At 52.6% G+C, this 26,478-nt stretch overlaps 8 protein-coding genes across 9 annotated transcripts; 2 read left to right on the forward strand and 6 right to left on the reverse strand.

Annotated features, from left to right (window-relative positions):
- The first annotated feature begins 128 nt into the window (after nt 1–128).
- Nucleotides 129–2,696, forward strand: NCU03362 (steroid alpha reductase). Its single transcript, XM_951204.2, has 2 exons — nt 129–561; nt 633–2,696. Exons 1-2 carry the CDS (start codon nt 300–302, stop codon nt 1,319–1,321), a joined length of 951 nt encoding a protein of 316 aa, XP_956297.1. The 5' UTR covers nt 129–299; the 3' UTR covers nt 1,322–2,696.
- NCU03361 (hypothetical protein) lies at nt 1,473–3,345 on the reverse strand. The gene has a single exon (XM_951203.2). The coding sequence runs from the start codon at nt 3,088–3,090 to the stop codon at nt 1,648–1,650; it is 1,443 nt and encodes a 480-aa protein (XP_956296.1). The 5' UTR covers nt 3,091–3,345; the 3' UTR covers nt 1,473–1,647.
- A 360-nt stretch (nt 3,346–3,705) lies between these two features.
- Nucleotides 3,706–7,890, reverse strand: NCU03360 (hypothetical protein). The gene is made up of 3 exons (XM_951202.3): nt 6,895–7,890; nt 6,714–6,825; nt 3,706–6,653 (listed from the first exon to the last, which is right to left on the reverse strand). The coding sequence occupies exons 1-3, from the start codon at nt 7,209–7,211 to the stop codon at nt 3,993–3,995; spliced, it is 3,090 nt and encodes a 1,029-aa protein (XP_956295.3). The 5' UTR covers nt 7,212–7,890; the 3' UTR covers nt 3,706–3,992.
- A 2,334-nt stretch (nt 7,891–10,224) lies between these two features.
- On the reverse strand, nt 10,225–13,540 carry iap-1 (intermembrane space AAA protease-1). Its single transcript, XM_951375.3, has 3 exons — nt 13,314–13,540; nt 11,160–13,223; nt 10,225–11,099 (listed from the first exon to the last, which is right to left on the reverse strand). The coding sequence occupies exons 1-3, from the start codon at nt 13,338–13,340 to the stop codon at nt 10,659–10,661; spliced, it is 2,532 nt and encodes an 843-aa protein (XP_956468.3). The 5' UTR covers nt 13,341–13,540; the 3' UTR covers nt 10,225–10,658.
- Nucleotides 13,541–13,885: 345 nt separating this feature from the next.
- Nucleotides 13,886–16,142, forward strand: NCU10376 (hypothetical protein). The gene is made up of 3 exons (XM_011395353.1): nt 13,886–14,264; nt 14,379–15,556; nt 15,682–16,142. The coding sequence occupies exons 1-2, from the start codon at nt 14,083–14,085 to the stop codon at nt 15,520–15,522; spliced, it is 1,326 nt and encodes a 441-aa protein (XP_011393655.1). The 5' UTR covers nt 13,886–14,082; the 3' UTR covers nt 15,523–15,556; nt 15,682–16,142.
- Nucleotides 15,549–17,201, reverse strand: NCU03358 (ketoreductase). The gene is made up of 4 exons (XM_951374.2): nt 16,957–17,201; nt 16,844–16,864; nt 16,436–16,666; nt 15,549–16,373 (listed from the first exon to the last, which is right to left on the reverse strand). Exons 1-4 carry the CDS (start codon nt 16,976–16,978, stop codon nt 15,607–15,609), a joined length of 1,041 nt encoding a protein of 346 aa, XP_956467.2. The 5' UTR covers nt 16,979–17,201; the 3' UTR covers nt 15,549–15,606.
- A 1,184-nt stretch (nt 17,202–18,385) lies between these two features.
- NCU03357 lies at nt 18,386–22,367 on the reverse strand (the record flags this gene model as incomplete). 2 transcript variants are annotated; one of them, XM_011395228.1, is made up of 5 exons in its annotated part: nt 18,386–19,459; nt 19,516–20,918; nt 20,978–21,191; nt 21,254–21,644; nt 21,711–22,367. In XM_011395228.1, 5 exons carry the CDS (start codon nt 22,006–22,008, stop codon nt 18,523–18,525), a joined length of 3,243 nt encoding a protein of 1,080 aa, XP_011393530.1. In that variant the 3' UTR covers nt 18,386–18,522. The 2 variants fall into 2 exon arrangements, with proteins under 2 accessions (XP_011393530.1, XP_011393529.1); XM_011395227.1 differs by having other exon boundaries at nt 18,393–19,459; nt 21,254–22,008.
- A 753-nt stretch (nt 22,368–23,120) lies between these two features.
- On the reverse strand, nt 23,121–25,789 carry NCU03356 (hypothetical protein). Its single transcript, XM_951372.2, has one exon. It carries the CDS (start codon nt 25,283–25,285, stop codon nt 23,450–23,452), a length of 1,836 nt encoding a protein of 611 aa, XP_956465.2. The 5' UTR covers nt 25,286–25,789; the 3' UTR covers nt 23,121–23,449.
- Nucleotides 25,790–26,478: the final 689 nt, after the last annotated feature.

Below are 26,478 nucleotides of genomic sequence, written 5' to 3' on the forward strand. Positions count from 1 at the left end.
ATCCGGGGTACTATTGGAGCTCAACGGTGGGGCCGTCCGCCAAAACTGAATTCTCGGGAAGAGTGGGGTACCTCTACCACCCGACGCCCGTGTTTCCCCCCCCCCCCCGCAACGGAAGCGGCCACCTACTGGAGCGCTGTAACTCCCGCGGACACCCGACCGCGCAACCCAAGAGCCCAACTTGAACCTTCAATTCCACCATTCATTCATTCATCCACTTTCGTCTGATCGATCCTCGTTTCCTTCCCCGGATCCCATTCCGTGTCATTTGATCTTGGTCGACAGGCAAACAAGTCAAAATGGCCGCCAAGCTCTCCCTCAAGCTCTCCAACAAGTCGCCGAGGCAGCCCATCCAGAAGCTGCCGGCTTCCCTTGAGCTCCCCGCCGATGCCACCGTCGAGGACGCGAAGCAGGCCGTTGCCCGCCAGTCCGGCATCAACGACTTCAACCGCATCGGCCTCTTCGACCCCGAGACCAAGAAGATCCTCAAGAACCGCAAGGCTCTTGTCCGTGATGAGGCCGGTGTTGTCAAGGCCGGCGAGCTCGTCGTCAAGGACCTTGGTACGTCATGATTTCTCCAAAGCATGTGAAGATTCCCCCTCCAAAACTCACACAACCCACAACAACCACAGGCCCCCAGATCGCCTGGCGCACCGTCTTCGTGATCGAATACTTCGGCCCCATTCTCTTCCACGTCCTCGTCCCCCTGCTCCGCCCATACATCTACAGCTTCGGCCCGTGGGCCTACAAGAACGAGGCCGAGACGCCCATGTCCAAGGTCCAATGGCTCCTCTTTGCCCTCTTCAACCTCCACTTCCTCAAGCGCGAGTACGAGACCCTCTTCGTCCACAAGTTCTCGGCCAACACCATGCCCGCCTTCAACATCTTCCGCAACTCTGCCTTCTACTGGCTCCTTGCCGGCCTCATGTGCTCCCTCGACATCTACCGCCCCGGTTCTTCGGCTGACCGCAACGATCTTGGTCTCCTGGACTACTTCGGCATTGCCCTCTTCGCCGTCTGCGAGGCCTGCAACTGGATTGTCCACCAGCACTTGGCCAGCCTCCGCAAGCCCGGCGGCACTGAGCGTGGTATCCCCAACTGCATTGGTAGCAACCTGGTTACCAGCCCCAACTACATGTTTGAGGTCCTCGCTTGGGTTGGTGTCATCTTGATCAGCCGCAGCCCTGCTGTTGTTATCTTCATTGCTACCGGTACTATCTACATGCGCAGCTGGTCCCGCGGCAAGGAGAGGGCTCTTCGCAATGAGTTCGGTGACCGATACAAGGCCAAGCGCTACACCATGCTTCCCGGTCTTATCTAAGCTAGCCTTGTAAGGAGGCTTGGTTTGGGTTTAGGCGTGGGGTATGTCGCGCATGGTTTACCAGCTCAGGGCGGGTGGTTTGATGTGAACATTCTTGTACACTCGGTGTATGACAATCGAGAACGGTGACAGTGATCATTCTATGAGGTGTCACTGCTATCCAAACTCGTGTGCTATAGGGTGTTAGATTTAAAACTGGTGATGGAAATATGTAACAAGATGAACGAATTCCTATACTCAAATATCATCATCATTCAGGTTTTTTGGGGCATCTTCCAGGTCATAACTTCGTAACATCGTTACACGCCCTTCAAACAAAAGGGAACTCATACAGTCGCAGGTGTCAAACTCAGAAACTGTGTGCCTCCGGAGCCATTGAGTTCCGGTGATCGGGGTAGAGGGACCATTGAGGGGTATGATATCGTGTCATCGACCGCCTTCCCTTTCCCCTTATCAAGTTTCGTGTGTCTCTCGTGGACATCATCTTCAGTGACCATGACCACATCCCCCACATCGTCTCTTTCTATGTCCTCCCCTTCTCTCTGATCACCGTTGACATCCTCTGCCTCAGCGGCCCTTGCTACACCATTATTCTTACTTCCATCCCCCACTATCCCACTCTCCTCCTCACCTTCCTCATCATTCTCTAACTTCCTCTCACCACCATCCCCAACCCTCTCATCTTTCCTATCCCCTCCTTCTGATCCATTCTCTCCATCCCTATCATCCCCATCCCCATCCCCCCTCTCAGACCCAGAATAACTGCCAGATCCATAACTCCCAGACCACTCACTCCCACCCCCACTCCCACTTTCATACTCTCCATTCGCCCTCTTAATCGTCTCCTCAATCCTCAAGAACCCCCTCTCCAAAACCTCCGCCCAATTCTGCACGTCCCCCACCTCTTTGAGCCTTTTCGTCCCTTCCCGCGCTACTTTTTCCAACTTATCATTTTCCTTCCTGAAACTCTCCACGGCTTTGCTCATCTCGCGCTCTTGTTTCAAGATGGCGTTGTGGTTCTGGTGGAGCAAGGAGGCGCGCCCCGTGAGTTCTCTGTCTAGGAGGTTGGAGATGGATGCGAGGACTGCGGTGCGGGCTTGGGCTGTTGGGAGGGTGGTGGTGGTGGTGGTGGAAACAGGAATAGTAGGGGTGCGAGGGGTTGCGGGGACGGAGGGAAGATTGACGTGGTGGGTTTGAGAAGAAGTTCGGGAGGAGGGATGGGAATGGGGATGGGGGTGAGAAGAAGGGGGAGGGAAAGTAGGTGCTGATTTCCTGGCGGCGGTAGTAGTGGTGGTGGTAGTGGTGGTGGTACTCGTCGAAGTAGATGATCCCGTGGTTGTCGTTCGCAAAGATGTCCCTGAAGTTGAGGAGGCTACCGGTATTGATTGCCCGGTGTAAGCGTGGGCTTGAACATTCGGAACCGGAATAAGCGGTTGCGGCGCTGTTGAGACCGAAGAGACACTTGGAGCAGTTGATCGCTTTGATGAAGAGGAGCCGGCGAAGAAGGGGAGGGAGAAGGCTGAAGAGGCGCGTCCGGTTGTTGTCGTGGTTGAACCAGTTGTTGATGGTGCTGCTGTTACTGATCCCGGACCTGGACCCGGACCCGGTCTGTGTTCCGTGTCATGGTGGTAATCGGAACTGTCAATGTCAATGTCAATGTCGCCGGGGGCGGTTACCATGGCCGCGGTGACATTGGTGTTGGTTACTGATGCCGGGGCGGGAGCGGACCGGACTGGTTGGAGGAAGCTGGGACGAGATGGTCGAGACATCTTGTGATTCCTTCCCGTTGGTCGTCACTCATCAGTGATTGTGATGGGAAGTGAGTGTAAGTGATAGCGATCTCATGTGGGTGGACCGGGCAGGCGAGTTCAGATTGAGCGTGAAAAGAGACAAAATGGATCAAGCTCTCCTTCAGCAACGATAAAACCAGCCACTGAATCGAGCAGACGCTAAGTAGAAGCAGAACCAAGTAGGCGCAAGTTTGACACCCGCCGCCTTCCAGCGTTATATGTAGATGCAAGTATGTTGTACGGTAGTTTTCAATATTAAATGCAGAAAGGTGGAGACGGCCATTTATACGACTGGCGAGAAACACAGCAAGACACAAAAAGAGGCAAAGCACAAATGTAACGCGGGGTAGCTTCCGGGGACTTAAGCGTACCGTTGCCGGGGATGGCCTGGTTTGAATTGGTTGTTCGAGATTAATGCACGTCATTCGTTGGTTCTTTTGGCTTTGCAGTTGGGACTGTGTGTAATGCATTGAAAGGTTTGTTTGTTGACACCCCTTTTTTTGTGACCAGGCCGGCGGACTACAGCCAGACAACTCACCTTAACCCGGTCTATGATCCTCTCTGTGCAAGTGAAGAAGACTTCAAGATGTTGGAGTGGACTTGAAATTGGTTGTACACATTATAGGTTTGTGCTATACTTAAAAACTTTTCCTCTCTCTTGCAAATGCCAGTCTTGTGTTCACCTTTACTCGCCGCTGCGCCTGCCTCCCCTTGTCATGCAACCTGTATTCGCTCGCTTCTAGTCCTGTCCGTCTCAACCGGCCTGCCCATCAATGCTCCCTTCCTCCAATCTTGTTTAGGAAATAAGAACGCCTAGATGCTGTGTGTAGATAGACATAGTATAGGAAATGAGACCAAGAAAAAAGGAACGGCTTGTCTTTTCAAAGACTTAGACTCTGACCACCTAGTTCTGTACCAAGACAACATTGTAGCCTCATGTATGTGAGAAATATCGCATCCAACCAACCGCTGAACCCGCAGCCTGGGGGAGCTCTTTTGATAACTGTATGAAAAATCCTGGTGCAATGTGTACGTGCTTTTTTCTGATGAATACACGGGCCCTCGCCTAGAGGCCCACTTTTCCCACTGTTCATTCGAAAGGGAAGCGGCGTTAGTGAGCCCGGACCCGGACTTAGTGCCGAGTTCGGAGTCATAGCACTGTCCCCGGAGAGCGTTGTGCCAATCGAGTTCAGACTTGCTGCTGACGACGATTGCATGGTTCCGCTTCGGCTGCCCATACCCGGGCCTCCCATTTGAATGAGCGTCTCAGCCCTCTCAAACAGTCCCCCGCTGAACGCGGCCGAAAACGAACTATTCTTGGGCGTCGATGGTACCGTGGCCTGAACGGCTGGACCAAGGGCCGCGCTCTGCGGCGTCATAGGCATCAGTACCGGTGTATTGGTGCCATGCGTGCTGTAAGGGCTTGAGGTATCTTCAACTCCTTCCATTCCTGGACCTGGCATTCTCCCTCTCATTCTGCCCCTTCCATGCCCGCCGCTACTAGGCTGCGGCTTCAAGAAGTGAGACCACGGCGAGTGTACCATGAGCTCCCATGCATCCTTCATCGCCTTCTGAATGGGCCGCATCCTGGATTTGGCATCGACTGGCAACTGGATATCGGTTTGAAACTGCATAGTTTTCTTACCCAAGACATACCAGGCGTCGATGTAGTCGTTGCACATCCTCCAGAACCCCGGCTGTCCACGGATCCCCGGTTCTTTTAGCTTGATAGTCGATAACCTCTCCCTCAATATCTCGGTGTGACGGATCGAGTCGTTACACTTCACAATGAGTGCTTTCCAACAGTGCACTACATGGTCGGACGCTCGTTGCGTCGTGGCATTTCGCAAAGCTACGCTGAACTGCGCACTAAGATTCGGCAAAACCTTGAGGGCAAGATCGGCAGACTTCATCAAAGCCAGGAAAATTCTCTCGAAGATTCGATCCTCTTCGTCACTGGGCATCCGCATACCACCCGCACTCATGGGGAAAGGATCCCCAGACCGAGGCGTAACAGCGCTCATAACCTGTCGGTGCATGCCGTTGTTGTACGGCATCAGTGGTACATCCGTCGCGACACGGAGATTGGCGTGAGGATGCATTGGTCCAGGGTTGCGTAGTCTCGCGGTCTGAGGTGGACGGTCGATCGTGGGAGTAACCGAGTTGTCTCGCGAGTGCGGTCGAATGGTCTCGAGTTCTAGCCGATGGGGGACGGGCGGGACGGGCGGGACATTGCGCGAAGGCATTCCGGGCGATGGCTGAGAGCATGTAACACGCAGCTCCATAATGCTATTATAAAGCTGCGTCAACAGAGTGCGAATGTACCTAGGGTCACCGTTATCGAGAAAAAGATCAACGTTGTTAGCCAGGAGGGAGCACACATGGCTGTATGCTTGCACCAGCGTAATGCATGCCCTCTGCACGTTCTCGTTCTCTCTCGGCCCCCCGCCGTCTCCTGCTTGGTCGTGCTTTTGAATTTCCAATTCCAATTGCTCCACATGAGCATTGGTATTGTAAAAGACAATCTCCAGACTCGAGCGCTTGCTGCTGCCGTCATTTGCAAGGCCCATCAACATCTGAATCATGGGGTGAATCTGGAAAATGGAGTAGAGGATACCCTTAGCAGCCTCCAGTACCGGATCAATAAACTTGGATTCACGCCTCCTTTCGGGTAGGATCGAGAGTCGTCGGACATAGATGGGGCGTTGCAAGGATATCGAGTCAGCTGGGCTTGATGGTGCTGTGCTCTGACCGGGCACACTGCCGTTACCAGGCTGCATGGCCGACCCATGACTGAGGCCACGATAATGGATGCTGAATCGATCCTTGGCTTCTAACTCGTCAAGAGTGCCCAATTCAGAGCCCTTTCTGGAGACAATACCCATACGGCGGGACCTGCTCTCGGATCGCTCGCGGCTCGAATGATGGGCGCCAGTTGTTTCCGAGTTGCTGCGTATTCGCTCGTTGGGGTTACCAATGGTGAGTGGCATGACACCAGGTCTTCGTTGGGCCGAACTCTGCTGGGAAAGACCTCGATAATGCGATCGGCTCGGGATAGGCGGAGGACGGATCAAGTTGGGCGACCTAAGATCTGGAACATCTGTGCCGTTGACCTTGATGGGAAACCGTCCACTAAACACGCGCTTGATGGTCGGTCGTGGTGTCTCGATTCCGTCGGTTTCGTCATTGGGCGATTCGGCCTGTTCTCTTTCCAATATGCTGTTGGCTGTTGCTTTGAGGTACTTCTTGACGTGTGCCGTAACCGTGATTTCGGTCAATTCACTTTCTTTCAAGATACCCTCGTTTTGCACACTTGGCGGCGGCACCTGGAAAACTTGGGGTGGCGGGAAGACCAGGGGATTGCCTTCGAGTTTGATGACGGAGAGCGATGGCATATCGGCGAGACAAAGCGGTAGCTCGGAGACCTCATTTTTCTGTATCGAGAAGACCTTGAGTGATGATAGTTTCACAATATCTGGTGGAAGGACACGAAGCATATTTCGACCTAGATCCAGAATCTCTAGTGATTTGAGGTCGCAAAGCTGTGTAGAATCACGATCAGCGTCAGACCTTCTGTGAGGAAATAATGAATATAACCTTACCGCGAGCGGAAACTCCTTTATCCTATTCGACCTGACATTGAGGTAACGAAGCGAGGTACACTCGGAGAATCGGGCAGGGAAGGTCTGGATGTAGTTGTGTGACAACGCAAGCCTGTTGAGTCGCAGGGGAACATGTTAGCTCATGGGCCGACCAGCAGGTAACTGGGAAATGTTGTAGTACCTCTCCAACTCATCCTTGATTATATCGACCACCTCATCTGGTAGCTTCTGTATCCTCTTTCTGCTCAAGTCAATGGTGAGTCCTGGTTTGAGGGTGCTGATGCCCTCTGTTGCCTTTGCTTCGTTCTCATGGGCAACTCGCATGGACTCGCGCACAAGGGCGATGACTTGGTTGGAAGATAGCGGCGGCGAGGCCGACAGGGACGAATTCGATGCATCGCGATGGGGCGGGTGCGGCAGATGGTTCCCATGGGGACCAACAGGTGGCATTCGCCGAACCAGGCCTGGATTATCAGGCAGACCGCGCGGGCGATCCATCGGGACGTTTTATATATTATCGTTCGTTCGCGTTCGTATTTGTTGGAGAAGCGGTTCGGGACGGGGCGAGTAATGATATTGTTGACAGAGGTTCCCGCTGCGGAACTGGGACAGGGAGTCGGGGTCGATGACGGGGGAAACTCCTATGTCTTTTGGAAGGATGGAAAATCGACGGGTCGTCCGACGGGTTGGACCGGGGCGAAACAGGCTGGTGGTGCTAGGTGGGATCGAAGCGAAATCTCATGGCATAACTGATCGGCCTCTAGTCGGGGCTTTTAGGGCGGGCGGTGACAGTTCGAGAAGGATCAATTCCAGTGTGGCGCGGCGGTGAAAGGAAAGGAAGCGAGCGGCCTCTTGGCTACACCATGCGTTCCTTGTTGACTTTGTTGGGCTGTTGTTGATACGATGAGAAAGCTGGAGCAGCCGAGGAGATGGGCGAGAGAGGTACTCGAGGCGGGCAGTTAGTTCTCTTTGCTGAAGCCGTTGCCCGTGTCTCTCTCTTAGTTCCGAGTCTCGGATCTCGGGGGGAGATGGGCGTTATGGTGTAGCTTCAGAGTTTAAGACCACGCCAACACCCTTGGATTCCTGGGATCTAAACTTGACCGGAGCTCCAAAATTTCCCTTTGTTAGTAGCTAGAGACTGAAAGAGGGTCAGCCGGGTCGGGTAGCAAAACAACACCCACGTCTCCAAGATAGGGGTTAGCGCGTCTTTGGCAGAGGCCAAGCAAGGGGTGGTAGGTACCTCTAACCAGGTGTCTCTCAGTGTTGGGAACTCGGGGGTTGCATCAGCACCAGCACCAGGGCACCAGCAGGGCAGCGTCCACGGGGCATCAACGGGCATCCAGTTGAAAGCATGGCACAGGGAAGCGATCATGGAAATCCAGCCAGGGTCGACAGGGGCAGGGTAGCCTTGCGGGGGGGGGGGGGGGGGGGCGGAAAAGAAAAGAAAAGAAAAGGAAGAACGGAAGAAGCGAGGACGGGAAGGGGGAATCCACACTAGAGGTAGAAACTGGAATATTCCACCCAGGGGAGGCCAGCAAGGGAAGAAGAGGTCAGTATGTAGTGTAGTATCATGGACTGACCTGATGGACCACGACGACACCCACTGCCTGAGAGGAAAGAAAGTCCAGTGTCAACAATGGAATGGGGAACTGAAATGATCGATGCACACCTGCATGGACGTAGTGTACCTATTTACAAAATCAAGCCAAAGACCCCGCTTTTCCTTTCCCGCCCATTCATCCCGTCTTGACACGGGGTTTGGCCAAACTGAGGTGTCTCACCAAAAGCACAGCAAAGGCACAGTAACCTACAGTGTCTTGTGCCTGCAATCCGGGCGGGGGTTAACATCCAAGACAGTGGGCCCGTGCGGCACAGCGCTGTGTGTACCTATATAGGTATGTATTGTGCGAGTAGTGTACTGTCTCTAACCATCCATTTAGCGCGCCGCACCATGCACACCCTGATGGACTGCAAGGGACAAAGCTCAAGCTCCCATCCCCATCAAAATGATTTGATACACTGTGACGCCCCAACCACGTCCGTCGATTGCACAACATCAAAGCGAGGAGACATCGAGATGAACTGCTTCAGGAACCTATAAAGTTCATTGGGTAGACGATCGGCCGGCCGTGGTAGCCGGTAACCCTTTTTTTCTCTATTTCAATTGTAACTCCAAGCACTAGACACTAGACAACGTCGAACCAGCACCTAGAGAAGAGGTAAGTAGGTAGGTACCTATTCCGGATGAAACTCTGAAACGAAGCGCCGGTAACAGAATTGATCGAAACTGGAGCCACCCTCATTACCGCCCCATGGCACACTACGACTCACATCCCCGACCATAATCACTGCAATATGATATCTGTTAGATCTTATTACTTACCTACTATAGAGGTACCTACCTGCCTTCTATCCATTCAACCAACCTTTTACTTTTTCTGGTATGTACGCAATGTACATACATATAACTAGGTTTTGGTCAGCCGAGATCCGATCGCTGGTCGCATCTGGAAACTTGATTGTTTAACAAAACGAAACATCCGAAGCCATCGCTTGCTGCCTTGGCAAGTCGTATTTTACCATGGACTTTCCACTCATGGTGCATGTTTATGCTTCCGTCCTCCGAGAGAGCACCGCACGAACAACTGAACTCAACGAATGAATGATTCTTTTTCCCGAGAACCGTGCCATCGTGACACCCGCCGGGACTGTGCGCAATTGTAAGAGCAAACTTGTCAGTTGTCACCACTTGAGGAACCTTTTTGAACTCAAGTAGTCTCACAAACAAACAAACAAACAGCGGAGAATTCAATGGGATATTTTTGGCAACTCAAATGTTTGATACTGTAGCTAGGTACACATCCAAGAACTAGAATAAGTGATCGACAACAGACCCATCTAGCTGTCTGTCAACAGAGAGGAAGATCAACTGAACATCAAACATTCCCTCCCGCCTGCCAACCTGCCTCGGCTTGCACATCCGGATGTTTAGCTCCGCCCGTGTAGCCGTCCAAGACCACTTGCAGCGAGGCACTCGAGGCTGAAGTCTGAATGCATAGTGTTGATTGACTTGCTTTTCAGCCTCAAGTAGCAGCCTTCGTATAAACTTTCCGCTTGTATTCAGTTGTTTTGGTAGCGTCCAAAGTCAGCTCCGAAGCCTCTGTGTTCCAGTACCAGAGTGGCTTGCTTGAGTGGCTTGATTGTCCTACGCCACGAGACATGATGCGCGATACATCATACGGAACAATATCGGAAAACACACACAATCACTCAGCGTGACTGGAGAGTTAGGTACATGCCAAATTGGGAGGGAAGCGGCCGTGAATGTTCAGGACAAAGCACCATATATTTTCATACATCAACTCAGCTTCGCTATAGGCAGACTGTTGCGGCTTACCTACACCCGACCAAGCCAGTAACTATATAAGAGCGGCAGTAGCCAACATCCTCACCATCCTCACCATTACCATCATCATCAACCATGGGATAACAAGAGGAAGTGGTAGCAAAAGTAAAAGTGTACTACTCCTAACACAACACACAAAAACGCCATCTAATGCCTCCATCCACACCTACTACCTTTATCCATCCTCCCATCCAATCTTCATTCTTCCTCGTCCTCATCAATTTCTTGGAAAAAGAAAGTGATGCGCTTTGTAAACCCAACATAATAACATGATAAGAATTAAAAAAAAAAAAAAAAAGACTAAAATACAGTTCATAAAGAAAGTGCCTGATTTGATACCTTAACCCCGCTACCCATTAGAATGGTGTTGTTGTGTGATGTGAGATTCATGCTTTTTGTGGTTTGCCCAACTCCCCAAAATCAGAGAAAGATTTCAGGCTTTTGTTTGTTCATAATTGATTTATAAGAACAAGTTATGTCCTGTCCCGCACCTTTACTTACACCCAACCCCCCACTCACTCAACTCACCTCTGCGCTCCTCACGCGGGCACAGGCGGCGGCGGGGCCGGTCCCGGGCCACTGTCACCCGGGGGCGGCACGTCGCCAGGTAGGGGTGGTAGGGGCAGGCCCGGCTCCAGGGTGTCGCTGGGCTTGGGAATAGCCATAGGCCCTGGCGGCACCGAGATGCGATCCTTCAACTTCTCTCCCCGAATCACCCTCTCAACTTCCTTCTTGTCCAGTGTCTCGTACTCGACGAGCGCCTTGGCCAAGTAGTCGAGTTCGTTCCTCTTGGAGGTGAGCAGGTTACGCGCACGCTCGTACGATTCGTCCAGAACTCTCTTCACCTCGGACTCAACCATCGCCCTGGTCTCGGAGCTGAGCTGGTTGTACTTGCGGAGGTACTCAACGGGGCCGAGCTTCTCAGACATGCCGAGCTGAGCAACCATCTGCCAGGCGGTTCTGGTGGCCATGTCAAGATCCTGAATGCCATGTTAGTTAACTCGTCTAATCAAGTGGAACAAGGGGAGGGGAGAACGTACAGCGCTAACACCGCTAGTCACAAGCTCGTTACCATAGACAATCTCCTCAGCGACCTTGCCGCCCATGGCACGGTCAATCATACCCAAGTAATCCCTGACAGTAAACGAGTGCTTGTCCATCTCAGGGAGGTAGGCAGTGTGGCCAAGAGTCTGGCCACGTGGAAGAATGGTGACCTTGTAAAGCGAGCTTGCGCTGTCCTTGGCGTAATATCCGACGAGGGCGTGACCAGCCTCATGATAGGCAGTCATCTCCTTTTCCTTGGCTGTGATAACCATACTACGCTTCTCAGCACCCATGATGACCTTGTCCTTTGCCCATTCGAAATCCTTTTGAGTAACAGCCTGAGCCTTCAACTTGCTGGCGTGAATAGCAGCCTGGTTGACAATGTTCTCCAGCTCGGCACCAGAAAGACCAGAAGTTCTGGAAGCAATAGCCTCCAGGTTGACATCGGCAGCAGCCTTGATGCGCTTGGCGTGGTGCTGGAGAATGGCCATACGGCCGCGGACATCGGGAAGAGAGACAACAACATTGCGATCGAAGCGGCCGGGGCGGGTAAGCGCCTTGTCAAGGGACTCGGGGAAGTTGGTGGCGCCGATGATGATTACACCACTGTTTTGCTCGAAACCGTCCAACTCGGTAAGAAGCTGGTTGAGAGTCTGACGTACGTAGGTAGCGTCCCTGGAGTTACGCCGGCCACCAATAGCATCAAGTTCGTCGATGAAAACAATTGAGGGAGCCTTGGCCTTGGCGGCGGCAAAGAGATCACGAACACGCTTTGCGCCAACGCCAACGTAGACCTCTTCAAACTCGGAACCGGACATGTTGAAGAAGGGAACGCCAGCTTCGCCGGCGACAGCACGAGCCAAAAGAGTTTTACCAGTACCGGGGGGTCCCACGAGCAACACGCCCTTGGGGAGCTTGCCGCCAAGAGTCGAGTACTTCTCAGGGTTGCGCAAAAAGTCGATAAGTTCCTGAAGCTCTTCCTTGGCCTCATCACAGCCGTGGACATCAGCAAAGCGAGCCTTCTGGTTCTCAGGCTTGACCTCGCTGGCCTCAAGCTTGCCACCGGGGCGCTTGATGCTGCTCAAGCCCTCGAAAACCATTGTGATGACGACCATGCTGAGATACGTGAAGAGAGTGAACCACATGAGAAACTTGACCCATCTGAGAGCGGAGCTTCCGAAACTTTCGTCAACTACGATATGCAGAGGACCCGTCTTGGCACCAGCAGCGATCGGCTTGACCATGGCCATGTTTCCACCAGTATGCTGAGCAGCAGCGGCAGTACCAGCGGCATGGATCTGGCTAGCGGTGAAACCGGAGGGGTGATAGCCATTGTTATCGACGGTGTTGTTCGCAGGCGTGTAGGGTTGACCGGTAGACATGGCAAGGGCTTGCTGGTAGATCTGGTCTACCTGCTCGTTCGTGGCGAAACGTCCAGACTGATACCTTTCGATAATGATAGCAGGCATGTTCGCCTTGAGAAGAGCCTGGTAGAAAGCATACTGAGCACCGGCGCTGGTTGGGAACTGGTTGGCAGCGGCCTCGCGAGCAGCCAGGAGGTTGTGCGAGAGACCACCGTTTCCAAAGCTGCGGACCTGGAGAGTGAAACCGAGAGAAGAGTGTACTGGCGAGCGGAAGAAGGACGGAATGCGACCGGGCTGGTGGGTGCTCATGGACCGAAGGGTGTTGACAGTGCCCAGGGGCCTCGACATGAGCGCCGAAAACGAGCGCCGGAAGAGGGGGTTCGCCATGGCGAGCTGGCGGGAAGACATGCTTGAGATTTCCGAAAAGATGTTTGTAGGCGAAGCATTTGCTAGACCCTGAGAGACAACGGGCTGGGGTAGAGGCGCAGTTCTCAGGAAGGCGGGCAGCGCCGAGGAGCTGGAAGCTTCGCGCGCGGGGGAGCTAGCAAGGGTGCGGGAGGCGTTCGAAGATGCTGTCGAGACGTTCGAGTTGTAGGAAAGCCGTTGTTGCGCCTTAAGAGAGGTCGGTAACCCGAAGGGAACGGTCAGGGTTGTCGCGATGGAAGGCCACAACTCGGTGGTTGCCGCCGCGATGGTCTGGCAGGCGCGCGGAGGGGTCAGCTTCATGGAAGAGGACGGCAACTTAAGGTACTAGCTAGTCTAAAAGACGGATTGCGCAAGACTTACCGGCAGCCCACTTGCGTGGAAAGCCATGGTGGATTGTTTACACCCACTCTCTCTCTGTTTGCGACAGACGGATGCGAAGGAGCGGAGATCTCACAATGACCAGGGCAAACCTAAAGTGTTGGTGGTGGAAATGACAGTACAATAGTCAGTGCCAGTCAGTCACTCAGTGGCGGACTGCAGCAGATGCAACTGAGTGGACGCGGCGGCGGCGGCGGAGAACGAAACGGTTGGGTGAGCAAGTTGATTAGCTGATCAAGGGCCATAGTGCCGCCTTAAATGCTGATGCCGCCGTGGCAGGTGGCAGCCGCTTATTCTGTAACGCAGAGTCAGTCGCTGTCAGTGTTCTCGCCACTTTGGACATCTGGCCTCCCGCACTGCTACACTAAAAGCTCGGTGCGCACATTGCCCCACAATGTTACGTAGTTCTTAGTTACCTAGGGAGCAATTATGCACTAACAGGTGCGCCGACAGCGCAGTCTCGACACGTGATTTGGCGTCTTACACGAGGAAAAGTCTCGTCGCGTCACGAAACTCGGTCTGTTCTGTTTGTTCACTTTGTGATTCGAGAGGCTCATGGACTGACTTAATCATAAACAACTTATTCATACACATGTTAGGTTCGAAACATACCTAGCCTACCAGGAGTACAAATACAGCCATTATTTTGAAATTAAGCTCACTTCTCAACAAATCACCACCTCCATTACTGAATCTGAAGAAGAAAAAAAATACAAGTAAACAAATCACCTCCTAAAGTGTGGAAGCCAAGATGAATCGCTCTATAGAACAGGCGCTCTTGTCACTTCTACCAACCCACAACACGACTCTCCCACAACCACTCGTCGATCTCGCCAGCTCACTCCTCGCCCAATCCCGCCATCGTGCAAGCACACTCAAAGCCGAAGAGGAGATTGCACGCACCTATGCCTGCGCCCACCTGGCATGTGACAGGTACGATACTGCATCTCATCATCTCGACTCATGCCTTCACATCTCATCTCGTCTCAGCCTTACTTCACCTTTTGTCTGTGACTATACAAAACCAACACTAACACATGCTCGCAGACTCAAAATAACCCTGAATCTCCCCCCCATCGACCCCCGCCCTCCCATTCCACCACGCATCTACAAGCGCCTCTGCTCCCACCTCTCCAATATCCTCCCCTCCACCTCTTCAACCCCCGGCCGCGGCGGTGGAACCCCCAGAAAAGCAGAACAAACAACCGCCGCCACTCCACGCAGCCAACGGACAGTCAAAACCCCTACCTCTCGACTTCGCGACCAGCAACATCGCGCTGATGACCTCACTGCCTCCCCCTCAGCAGGACGTAGCGCGAGGAGTAATCGATCAGCTGCTACTGGCAGGACGACGACTCCCGGCACTACTACTGGGCCAGGAAAAGAAAAACCCCTTCATCAATTCCGCGGCACACTCTTTCCCCGCAAGGATGGGACTTCCGGAGAAGGAGGAGGATTACCAGGATGGATGAAACCCACCCTCCGCTTTCTGCTCAAAGAACTCGGTCCGTCACACATCGGGCCAGTGGTCATGTCAGGCCTTGAATCCATCGTTGCCCCGCGTGGTCAGCGGACCGAGGACGAGTGGGTGAATGCGAACTTGGTATCACTGTTGGGCGCGCTATACCTGTTGGTCTGGCGCGGAGTTACCTGGCCCGGATCGGATATTGACGAGGGCAAGTACTTAGCGATGAGAAAAAAGGTCGTGGCGGCGCTGAAGAAGGCGAGGGAGAATGTGAAGGTGGCGGTTAAGCTTGGAACTGGTAGGGAGGAGGAAGAGGAGCAGGATGAAGAGAAGGTGTGGGAGGGTTGGGTGGATGATGGCGCGAGGGTGAAGGATTTGAACGCGGCTACATTGCACATTGGAAGGGAGGGGTGGTTGGAGATGGATTGGGCTGCCGGTGTGGAGGATTTGGCGAGAACGGTGTTGGAAAAGGAAGATTATGATGATGCGGCGGAAGATGGACGGGGCTCAGATAAGGTCGATCTATTCCGGGTTGGGCAGGGGGATAGCATGTTCCAGGATCGGTATGATTACTTGGGCGAACGCAAGCAGAAGGAGTATGCGATTTGGAAGCAGGGAATACTGAGGAAGATCAAGGCGCTGGAGAACCCTTCTGCTAGCACCACCGCAACGCCTCGGAAGAGGAAAGTGCCGGAGGCCAATATGGATATTGACGAGGATGAGTGAGCAGGTCACGCGTCGCTCAAAGGGTTGAAACCAGGTTCGTAACCAGAATCTTCTTTATCTATTTCCTCTACATCACCACATGCTTTACGCACCATGCTCCTTCAAGCTCTTAACCGTGTCAACCACCATCTGCTCCACACTAATGAAATCGATCTTCAGCAACTCATTCGTCGCCTTGTTATCGACCTTGAACCGCTGATCATCCGGCGGCAGCTCGCCGCTCTTGAGCGCCTCTCCCTCCGGCAACTTATCCCCATACTCGGGGAAATTCTTGCGCACCTTCTCTGCAATCTCACTGTTGCTGAACGTCCCAGCAGTGGTGAACAATCTCTTGCCACCCGCCTCTGGCACCTCCAAACCTGCACGGATATGCGCCCTAGCAACATCGCGCACATCAATCCAAATGGTGGCGGCACCGGTGGATGGCACGCCCTCCTTCCACTTGCCCTGCAGCAAATCAACAATGCGTTCGTTGCTGGTGTTGATGCTGCTCAGGCTGGCGAGGTGGTGGACGACAGGACCAAACACCATGGGCGGGTTGATGGTGGCCAGGTCGAACTTGACATTGTTAGCCGGGTCGCGGACAAAGTCCCAGGCGGCCTTCTCGGCGAGCGTCTTAGAGGCCCGATAGGCGGTCGCGGGGTTGCGGTGGATGTCGTCGATGGTGACGGGGTTCCAGGAGGCTTCACTGAAGGTGTGGTTCGGGTCCGTGATCTTGTTCTCGTCCAAGATGGCGGCGAAGGAGGAGGTGATGACGACGCGGCGGACAGTGGGCGCGGAGCGGGCGATGGCTTTGAGGATGCCGGTTGTGCCGTTGACGGCGGGGTCGATGAGCTCGGTCTTGGGGTCCTCTTTGGGAGCTGTTAGGATATTCACAGGCAACTTGTGTGAAGCAGGATACGGAGTCACTTACTGAACTTGAAGTGGAAAGGTGAAGCAGTGTGCAAGACAACCTCAAGACCGGGCTCCTTCACAACCTCATCGAAAGCATCGAGCTTGGCGATATCGGGAACAATGACGACCTTGAGCTCGCCGCTGCTGGCCTTATCAGGGTAGGCCTCGCGGATGTTTTGCGCCTTATCTTCAGACCGGACGGTGGTGACCACGGTGTGGCCCTTGGCAAGAAGCTGCTCGAGGATGTGAGCTGTCCATTGAAGTCGTTAGCATCCATCCATTGCTCTTTGCTATCTCAACATCTCTAAGTCCATCCATAGTGTAATCCCTGCCTGTCCTTGCGGCCGTCCGGGGCTCACAGTCAATGGTGTACACATCGTTTCACCAGTTGGAGTCATGATAAAATAGTATCATGGTTTGCACATACCAGCAATGAAGCCCGAACCACCTGTAGAAAGACATCATGAACAGTCAGCAATCCGGATATCCACGATTCAAGCGAGAATCAACGTGCATGTGAGGAGAAAAGAGGAGACTCACCAGTCAACAGAACCTTGGTCATTTTGTTTGAATTGTATAACACGCAGAAAACAGACACAAGATGGATGGGTATCAAGAAGCGTGATGAAGTTCTAAAAATCAATGTAAGTAGTGTATGTGTATGATAAAAAGCGATAGCACAATATCGATGATGCCTCTTCCACTCTACTACTTAGTATAACGGGGGCATTCATCCCTCTTTTATACAATTACAAACCCGCGCGCCGGGCTCCCCGCAATCCCGCCATCCCGCACTCCGATCCCGTGTCTCTCCCAACTTTGTTCCAATTCCCGACCGGCAACCCGCCCCCACATAACCTCATCCCCCCAATTCCCATCCCCATCCTAGACTTAACCCCGACACGTTGTCCCATACATCTTTCATCCCATTTCGAAGTCAGCCCCTCATCAGGCACCCTCCCACGATTTCGAACTTTCCTCCCCCTCGGATATGTAATGTGAACTGTATGTAACACGGAACCCCGCCCCTTCCCAAGCTAGGTACCTACCTACCTACCTACCTACCAAGCAATTGCTAAGCTCGCCCCGTAGCTCGCCTAAGCACTGTGGGGTCATTACACTACTGCGTACAGTATACTACTGTAATGGAGACATTCCGTTTAGCGTGGGGTCCATTGAAAACGTCATTGATGCACAGGTGCGCTCGCTACTTTTTTGCCCCGAGGTTACACAGTATTTCTGTACTACTACGCTACAGTACACTAGGTACACTACGGCGGGCGATAAACCACATTTGTTATCTGCTACCTAACTCCGAAACTGCCGTCTTGTTAACGCCGTTTCGTCCTTTCATTGTAACACCCGGACTGGTCTGGTGCGACAACTTGATTGGACCTGAATATTATATCAAGATCGAGTTTTCATTGAGTAGCCAAATGTCGATTTGGTACTTACACACTACAGTCTGTTTGTCGGTGATAAAATATCATGAGGTGGATCAGACCGTTGAAACCAAGTGTTGCTTACAAATTGGTTACTATCTCATGTCAACGACCGGAGACTCTTTTTTCTTTTTCTCGTGGTCAATGTACGTTCGTGTCCTTTGTATGCTGATGGGAAATTCCATGAAGCTTATACCTATAATGAATAATGTCTTGCCCTTGACAAAGTTGATGGAACTTCTGGAAGTAGCCTTGGCGGGCGAGCATAAACCGAACAGGAACAGTCCAATACTGTCCGTTGTGGTTAGGAAAGCTGCCAGAAAATCGTAGTAGGAATCATCATACTATGCAAACACGCTAGCTACAGTCCCTTCGGGATGCCTTTCGTTATACATGAAATGCCTAAAATTCAGGTTCAAAGGTACAAACAATATGCGTAGAAATATTATGAAAGTACACCTGAGGCATAATGTACAAACCACAATTGTGCAGACTAACTGGGTCTCAACAGATTTGTCAGGGACGAGCCAAGATCCATAGCGATTTTCTTTACGCTTCTTATATTCCTCCTATCTCTTATTTACGCTGATGCTTCATGTTATACCTACCAAACCAAGAATGTATGTCTATGTAGGCATGTAACCACAACATCCACCCCGACCTCTTACTCGGTAGTGTCCATAGCATCTCCGCCCGTCGCCGCCTCCGCTCCGGCAATATCACCAACAGCAGGCGTCACTTCCTCGACCTTGCCGCGAATCTCTGCCCTCCTGTCCTCCATCCACTTCTCAATCTTAGCCTTCAGTTCCGTATCCGGAATGACATCATCAATAGTCATGGGCTGTCTCGTGAACGGGTCTTTCGGGTCACTGAGCAAGTGCTGCACGATAGTCGACCGATCGACAACGTGCTTGCTGGGTAGAATCACCGGGTCCTTCATCAAGTCGCCCATGATGGGGTCTTCGAACTCGGGCGGTGCGTCGCCAAAGTCGAGATCAGCCTGGTCGACGATGGCCTTGGCCTCTTCGAAGCATTTGCACAACACCTCCCACGCGTGCATCTCGGTAGGATTCTTGAGTGCCTTTGAGCGAAGAATGTTGGTGGCAGACGCCATGGTCTCAGGCTTGTAGGATCTGCCGTCTGCAGCAACGGCCTCGACAAAGGCAGGCGAGGAACCCAAGTTCAGGTAGATGTCCACGAGCTGCGGTAGCAGAATCTTGGGGTTGAAGCCATACTTGTCGGGGTTCTCAACCTTCAACGTCCGGCTCTTAGGACCGGTGAGGAGGTCAAGGTTGAAATCGAGCATACCGGCCAGGCGGTGAACGATTTCTGGCATGGTGAAGGACTCAGCCAGGGTTTGGGTGAAGAGCTTCATCATGCCGACTGTCTCGTTCGCAAGCTGCATATAGGAACTGGCCTTGTTTTCCGCGTCGTGTAAATCGCTCTCCATCTTTTCGCGATCCTCTTGCGAAAGACTGGGGTCCTTTAGCTTTTGCTGGAAGTCATGGATCTTGGGGAAGTTGCTCAATGCTTCATCCAGAACGTATGTTGCATCGTTCATGAGAAGATTGACAAAACGAACGAAGAAGTCGCGGTCCACCCTAGGTCGAGTTAGTCGGATTCAGCAAAGAGATCGTAGGACAAAACATATACTGACCTGCTGGACTCTGTCAACTGCTTCTTGTAATGGTCATTGGTCCAGACGCACTTGATAACCTGGAAGATCTCAAAACGTATGTTGAACTTTTCGTAGAACGCGGAACTGGTACCATTCGACTCGCACTCAATATAGTACTTCATCACAGCATGTAGCAGGTAGTCATTCGCGAACTTGGTGCCGGTAAGGATGTCGCCAAGAATGCCCTTTTTAAGATGGTATGCCGGCCAGGTGCCCTGATAAAGGAGGGTAACCAGCGACGATTTCAAGTACGGGTTCTTGATGTACTCGGAGGATTCCAGAAACGTTATGCATAGAGCAACGACCTCGTCACCAATGGCCGAGACCATGACCTCTGGCCTATGGCGGAAGGTGAACTTCAAGTTATCAACAATTACCTGCAGAACATACTCGGGAAGACACCTGAAAGCTTCTGGCTGAGTTTCAGGCAGCGGAAGGCTGATTTTCTTCCATGGGACGTAGTCGGACTGACTGGCTACTCGCAGTAGCCACACAATCGTGTACTTCATGAACTGTAGTGACCGCGTTTGCAGCGTCTTGTCGGTCATAATGCCTTCGATGGCAAATTTGGCCGACATGGCGCTCTCCAGCATCTTGATCAGTCTCCTCTGCGCCGCCTCTAGCATAGGTACTCGTTCCGGATGATTGGCGACAATGTTGGGACGGTCAGCCTCCATAAGGGTCAAGTTCTTTTGGAAATGCTTAATTTGCTTGTCAAGTTCCTTTAGCTTGTTTTGGGTGGCTTCGGTGCCATACTGATGTGCCGCCAAAGCGAGGAAGAAGACCTCTGTTATAAAGTTGTTCTCCCCTTCGAGTTTTGTAGAGTAAAACGCGTCCGAGTGCTCTTGGTCAGCGTTGAGCTTGGTCTCTTCCTTGATGTCCAATCTGGGCTTCCGCCTGAAGTAGTCGACCTGAATACGGTCAATCTTGGTAAAGGAGTTATCCATGAAAGGCTTGCATAGATTGTCGAGGACGACAGTGACATTGACCATGAAGCCGTCCGACGAAACGGTCTTGGGGTCGACATAAGTGGCTGTGCGCTTATGGTTGACATTCATGATGTAGGCGAACCAGTCCAGGAGCTTGTTTCTCGAGCTAGTGCTTGCTCGTATGAAGGCATTAGCTATCGTCGTCAAGTGTTCCTGATGGGCAGCCAACGTCATTTGTAACGATTGTTGGGTTGTGCCAATTCGGCCCTTGTCAAGAGTCCTTGGTGCGGCAAAGTCGTAACTGGCCGCCTCTGGGTGTAAGGGCGACAGGCGGAAGAATGGCCCGAGCAGCGTGAACCGTTCAATGTTGGGGGCTGATTGCGCCATAAGGAAAGTAGGGTGTTCCGCCAAAGCGTTCACGAGAGCCGGATATCTCGAGTATGTGAAGAGGGCCTGTGAGGTTCCAACGTCAACGCTCAGCACAATTCGTTCAAGTCGCTTGTCAAACTCACCTGGACGTGCGGCTGATAATCGCCGTTCATGTTTTTGGTAGACAGCGCTGTGCTGATTTCCACCATGGCCTTGGTGAAGAGAGGTACAATGCTATCGTCGTCCTCGATCCGTGTCATGGCCTCGTTGTAAAACTCGATGTCGAGGCCTTCTTCCTTCGCAACACCTTCCAAAATGTAGGGGACTATGGTATCGTGCTTTGGGTTTGGTTCTCGACTTTTCAAATTTGGATCATGTCAGCTAGAGCAAACTGTAAAGAGGACACGGGGGATAAATACCCAAACATCTCGGGCATAGTAACGGCGAAGATGCAGTTCGAGAAGCACAAGCGCTTGGCCTCCTTGAGGGCTTCTTCCTTCTCAGGAGTCGACGCCCTCAATATCCTATATCTGGTGACCCGCTTCCAGCATGCCAGGAAGTATTCGAATAGGGGCTTGTGCGGCGGATAGATCCTTCCGGCCTCCATAACGGCCTCTTGAAATCGGTCGATCGACAGCAAGGGCTCCTGATACTCGCCCCGAATTTCCTGGCTGAGTTCTGGCAGAAAGGTCAAGTTATGGCCACTGCTATCGAAGGTCTGGTTCGGATCGAGAGACACGCGAAGGATGCTGGTGAGTAGCTTGTCGGTCCATTCCTCGAGCGTCTGTTCCCTGTATTGCTTTCGCGGTGCTGGTGGGCATGGAATATCATCAATATTTGAAAGGGATCTTTCTCTCTTTCGGGAAGCGGAACTACCTGGTGGTGGCTCTGGCACATCTCGTGACGCCGGCTTGATTATCGACCTTGGCTGAACTCGCGGTGCCTTGTCTTCGATCTTTGACGAACTCGCCGCCGCCGCCGCCGCCGCCACAGCAGCAGCAGCGGGAGGGGTTTCGGTGCCAGGCTGAGGCGTGGAAGAGGACGCAGCTGGCGATGTAGTAGAAGCGACATTGGGGCCACCGAGCTTAGCCAGTCGTCGGGCACGGATCTGCTCCATCGTCTCTTTATCAGGCGCATCCGGCGTGGCCGCCGGCTGTTGCTGATTCGGATCCATCTTGTCGTCGTCGTTGGGCGAAGAGGAAAGGGATTAAGGATGTACGGATATTGTGATTATCGTGACGGAGAGAGCCTAAGGAGAAGAAGGGCTCAAGCTGGCGGTGACGACGTAAAGCTGGATGTGCGTTGGGAGGTTGAGGCGAAGGATGAGGAGAAGGAGGATGGAGGTGACTGTCCGAAGCTGGAGGTTGTCTTCGGCTGCGGGTGCTCAAGGTTGGTACTTCGCTCTTGAGCTAACCACAGTAGTATGTGATAGTGCGGGTGCCAAAGTTAGGTAGTAATAAGGAATGACTCTAGCATACTCTAGCGGAAAGCCCTCGGATAGTGATCAGGAGGAAGTAGCAATTCCCATGCACCTTTTGCGCTGACAAGATTACGTTGACATCTGTGAATGTGACGTGGAGCCTGCCTGCCCCGAACAAGCCTACTGCATGGAGCTCCTGGAGTTCACAGGTTGGCGGGGTATTTCGGGACGTTACTTACATTTAGTGCTTTTGGCGGGACATGATTTACTGCACTGTAGGCAATACTGGTTCGATTGTTAGCTCCCGCGGGTCTTTGGATCAACTTCCCGTCCCTATAGCTACCTCTTAGACTATGCGTTTTCAGACTGGGAATATGCTTCCATTTCTCCAAAATGAAAGAGAACGAATTGGATCTTGTTCATGCCTTTCATTCAGTCCTTGTACGGTTTGGGACAATTCGGAAGACGGGAGATCTCGTCCAGTGTACCAGGAGTACCTCTAGGTACCAAGCTAACAAACAAACCAGCACCATTGTACTACATATGTAGTCTACCATAAGGGGTACTTCTATGTAGAGGTAACCTCGCAACCTAATGAAGCAGAAACGGGCTGAATGACAAGAAGATGATAACTAATTCTTCGTTGGCGTTTTTCATGGAAGGACCCTAGAATCACTAGTATAACGCTGGATGTGACAGTGACTTTCCTTCGCCGTAAATGCGGAATGCAGCTGTCATTGTTCAACTCATCTACATGAATAGGTAAGAAGATTACGGGGAGCCAACAAAGTCAAAGCATTCTAGATACTTTGAAAGCCGTCTTGTCCAAAACACCATGGGAAACAGACCTAGACCATGTAGCCGTTCTTTCAGTTGCTATTAGCTCTTTCAAGCGTGCCAAATTCCAACACAGAGGTTTGATTCGTCTCCTATATTCTTTGGTCTATAGGCTATCTAAGCTTTAGACCAAGGCCCGACGTTGCAATAAGACAACCTCCAAGTGCTTTCCCGATCCATCCCAAACGCCAACATACAAAACCTATGCATACCCGTTCTTCTCCTTCAGACCATTATGGTATGTTTCCAAAACCAACAGACACTGTTACTTCCGTTCGGGACGGCTCAGACACTGAGGCACAGCAGCAGAAATATATGACCCCAGTGTCTGCCCCAGGAAGGCGAACCCAAACATCCATCAAAGTCGAGGTGGATTCTCACCCCTCCCCACGCTACTCCTCCTCAACGGCGGGATATCACTGGTATTGAGATACCTCCCTCTCGCACTCTCTCCATCACCATTTCTGCTACTCTGCTGTGTCTGTGTAGCCGTCCTTGACGAGTTGGAAGCACCAGCCGCCGCCGCATTCGTCCTGCCTCTCCCCTCCTCGTTATTACCACCAGTACCGCCACTGCCGCCACCACTGCCACCACCACTAGCAGAAATATTTGATCTCGTAGTCCCGGGCGTTGACCCAGAGCCATTTTGCTGTCCGCGACTTTGCCTTTGCATGCTCATCAACCACGTAGTATGCATTCCTAATACTCCCACTTTACTCCCAAGCTCGGCGATTTGTTCATTCATCCTCATCGTATCATTGACCAGCCTCATTGTGTGTCTCCCGTCAAGCTCCACCATCATCTTGCGCAAGTCTTCAATCTTGGCCTCCATGGCCTCAAACTGGGAAAGCATGTAATCCTCTGGTGACTCCCACGGCCCGTCGCCACTGTTGTGTGCCCACGGGGCCGGGGGTGCATCCGCCGCCATCGCTGCCGCCGCCGCTTGTGGGCTACTGTAGTTGCTGTCATTGTGGTGGTTGTTTTCTTGGTCGAAAGTTTCAAAGAGGTCATCCAGCGTGATGTTGTGATTGGCCTCGTCGATGTCTGCGTAGCCTGACGTGGCCGACTGCATACGGTTCAAGTTGTTGAGGGCATCAGCGGTTAGGCCTGACGATGGCGGCGCTGCTCTGGTGAATGCAGATGACTCCCGTACCCCACTGCTGCCAGCACCACCACCACCACCACTACCACCACCATATCTTTCCAGATGTCGTGTTCGTCCGTCTAGAGCGTCTAGTCGTCCCTTCAACTCATTGATAATCTTGTGGTCTTCCTCCCGCGCCTGCATGAGATTCGCAATCGCCTCATAGATGCACCCGTTCTTGAGATGCTCCTCGATATCTTTCCTCCGCGCAACCTGTTTGCACCCAGCGCTCCGGAACTGGCAGTGTGTTTCGACCTCGCGGCAGTCAGTCGCAATGTGCTTGGCCAGACGGTGGCGGACGAGGACAGCGTCGCAGTGCGGGCACTCGGCTTCTTGTCCCGTACACTCTTGGTCGTAGTGCCTCTCGAGGTCGTTGAAAGTAATGGCCATCTCGCAGTAGGGACAGGGCGTAACGTAATGGAGACACCCGTTCTCGGGGCGCGCGTCTTTCCGGCAGATCATCTCGTCGCAATGATGGTCGGGGCAGCGAACAAGGGTTTGTCCGCAATAACGTTCGACGTGTGCGTATAGAAGCTCCCGCGAGCAAACATGATCGCAGCCGCTATTTGGACACTTGACTTTGAGACGGTCGAGCTGGTCGAGTATTACGCGGGTTCGGGTCTGGCTAATGTCTCGGCTGATGTCGAGGGGTCGGCGGTCAATAGGGCATACGTGCTGGGTCTCGAGAGCGCGGTCGAGGCACGAGGCGCAAAAGGTGTGACCACACGTCTTGGTCGTCATGGGCATGAAGAAGGGCGTGTGGCAGATGGGACATAACAAAGCCTCGTCGATCTGTTGGGCATAGTCGAGCGCCTGGTAGTCGATTCCAGATTGAGACTGATGGTGCGTATGACCCCGTGAAGGGACTTGATACGGGCCGTAATCGGCAACTGAGCTGCGTCTGGAGCCGCCCGGGGACGAGGCAGGAGAACCGTAGATAGTAGAGGGGACCCCGGAGCCGAAAATCCGGCGTGCGTCAGCTCGCGAGGAGAGCGTAGGGGCTGCTACTCCTTCTTCGGGTGTATTCGGTGGCGGCATTTCGAATGACATTGGCAGATTGGGGTTTCTTGATTATGGTGTAGAGGGGTTGATATTGTTGTCTTCCATTCGCCCGAGGCCTGCTGTTCCACTTGATGGTTTGTTGATTGTTGAAGATCGGACAAGAGATGGGTATCACGGCGCGGATTGTTCGAGGGAGTTGGAAGCAATTGGAAATTGAAGATATATAGAGACTGTATTTAACTGCTGTTGGTGTGGTGTAGTGGGCAGGTGTCTTCGTTCGAGGCGGTCACCACTTTCCAAGAATCATATTGATGCGGTGATGGAGAGAGGGGCTCAGCGGATCTGGAGAAAAGGAACAGACACAGGCTTGATTGTGACTAGTCTCGGTGCCTATCCATGGTTCAGGTCAGCCGCTGCAGGTGACCGCCGAATTGTCTTGCACGGCGGCACAGAGTAGTCTCGGAGATGCGCTGGTGGTTGACGATGGCGAGAAGAAGATGAAGTCGAAAGCCGAAGACGGCGGAGGGGGCGAGCGACGCAACCGACGGGAAGGAACAAGCCCCAGGCGATAACCGATAAGGCGCTATTTTAGGGGACCTCCAGGCACTGACTGGATGCTGGGACCAGCCCGACGTCAGCCGAGGTCAGATGCGTTTATCAGTGCATGTTAGTCCGGGTACCCGAAGCCCAACAAAGAGACTGTTGTTCGAAGCCAACACCTTGGATATGATGGGCTGATTTGCAGTTATTCACGGGTTCAAGATCATTGAGACCAAAGAGGATGAAGGATCGGCTGTTTCCCATAACAAAATTGCTCAGAATAGCCTCTTAATCCTTGTTTCGTGATGTATACCATATCTTAAGAAGGTCCTAGGAGAGATAATGCTACTATCGTGCCCCTGCGCTAGCGGTGCTCTTCAGGGAACGGGAACCTTGATAGCCAACACACCACCCCGCAGCCCCTTCTCAACTGTAACTCCTCTAGTTTGACGTCAACATGAATTGGTTACTCTAGGGGATCAATCATGTGGTTACTAACATGACAGCTATCCACTAGCTAGTTGGAGTGTTAGTGAGATAGGTCACAAAACGTACCTAGGTTCCTGACATCCAAATCATGGAAATAAGAGCCTGGGGCTCCCTTGCACAACCCCTTGAATTGACCCTCTCTATTCGTGCTCTCTGGACCCCTTAGCAGCACTGTCGCTACCTCATTAGTACAAGGACAAAGAACTGAGGAG

Source organism: Neurospora crassa, linkage group II, assembly GCF_000182925.2.
Source record: "Neurospora crassa OR74A linkage group II, whole genome shotgun sequence".
In the NCBI taxonomy this organism is placed as follows: domain Eukaryota; kingdom Fungi; phylum Ascomycota; class Sordariomycetes; order Sordariales; family Sordariaceae; genus Neurospora; species Neurospora crassa.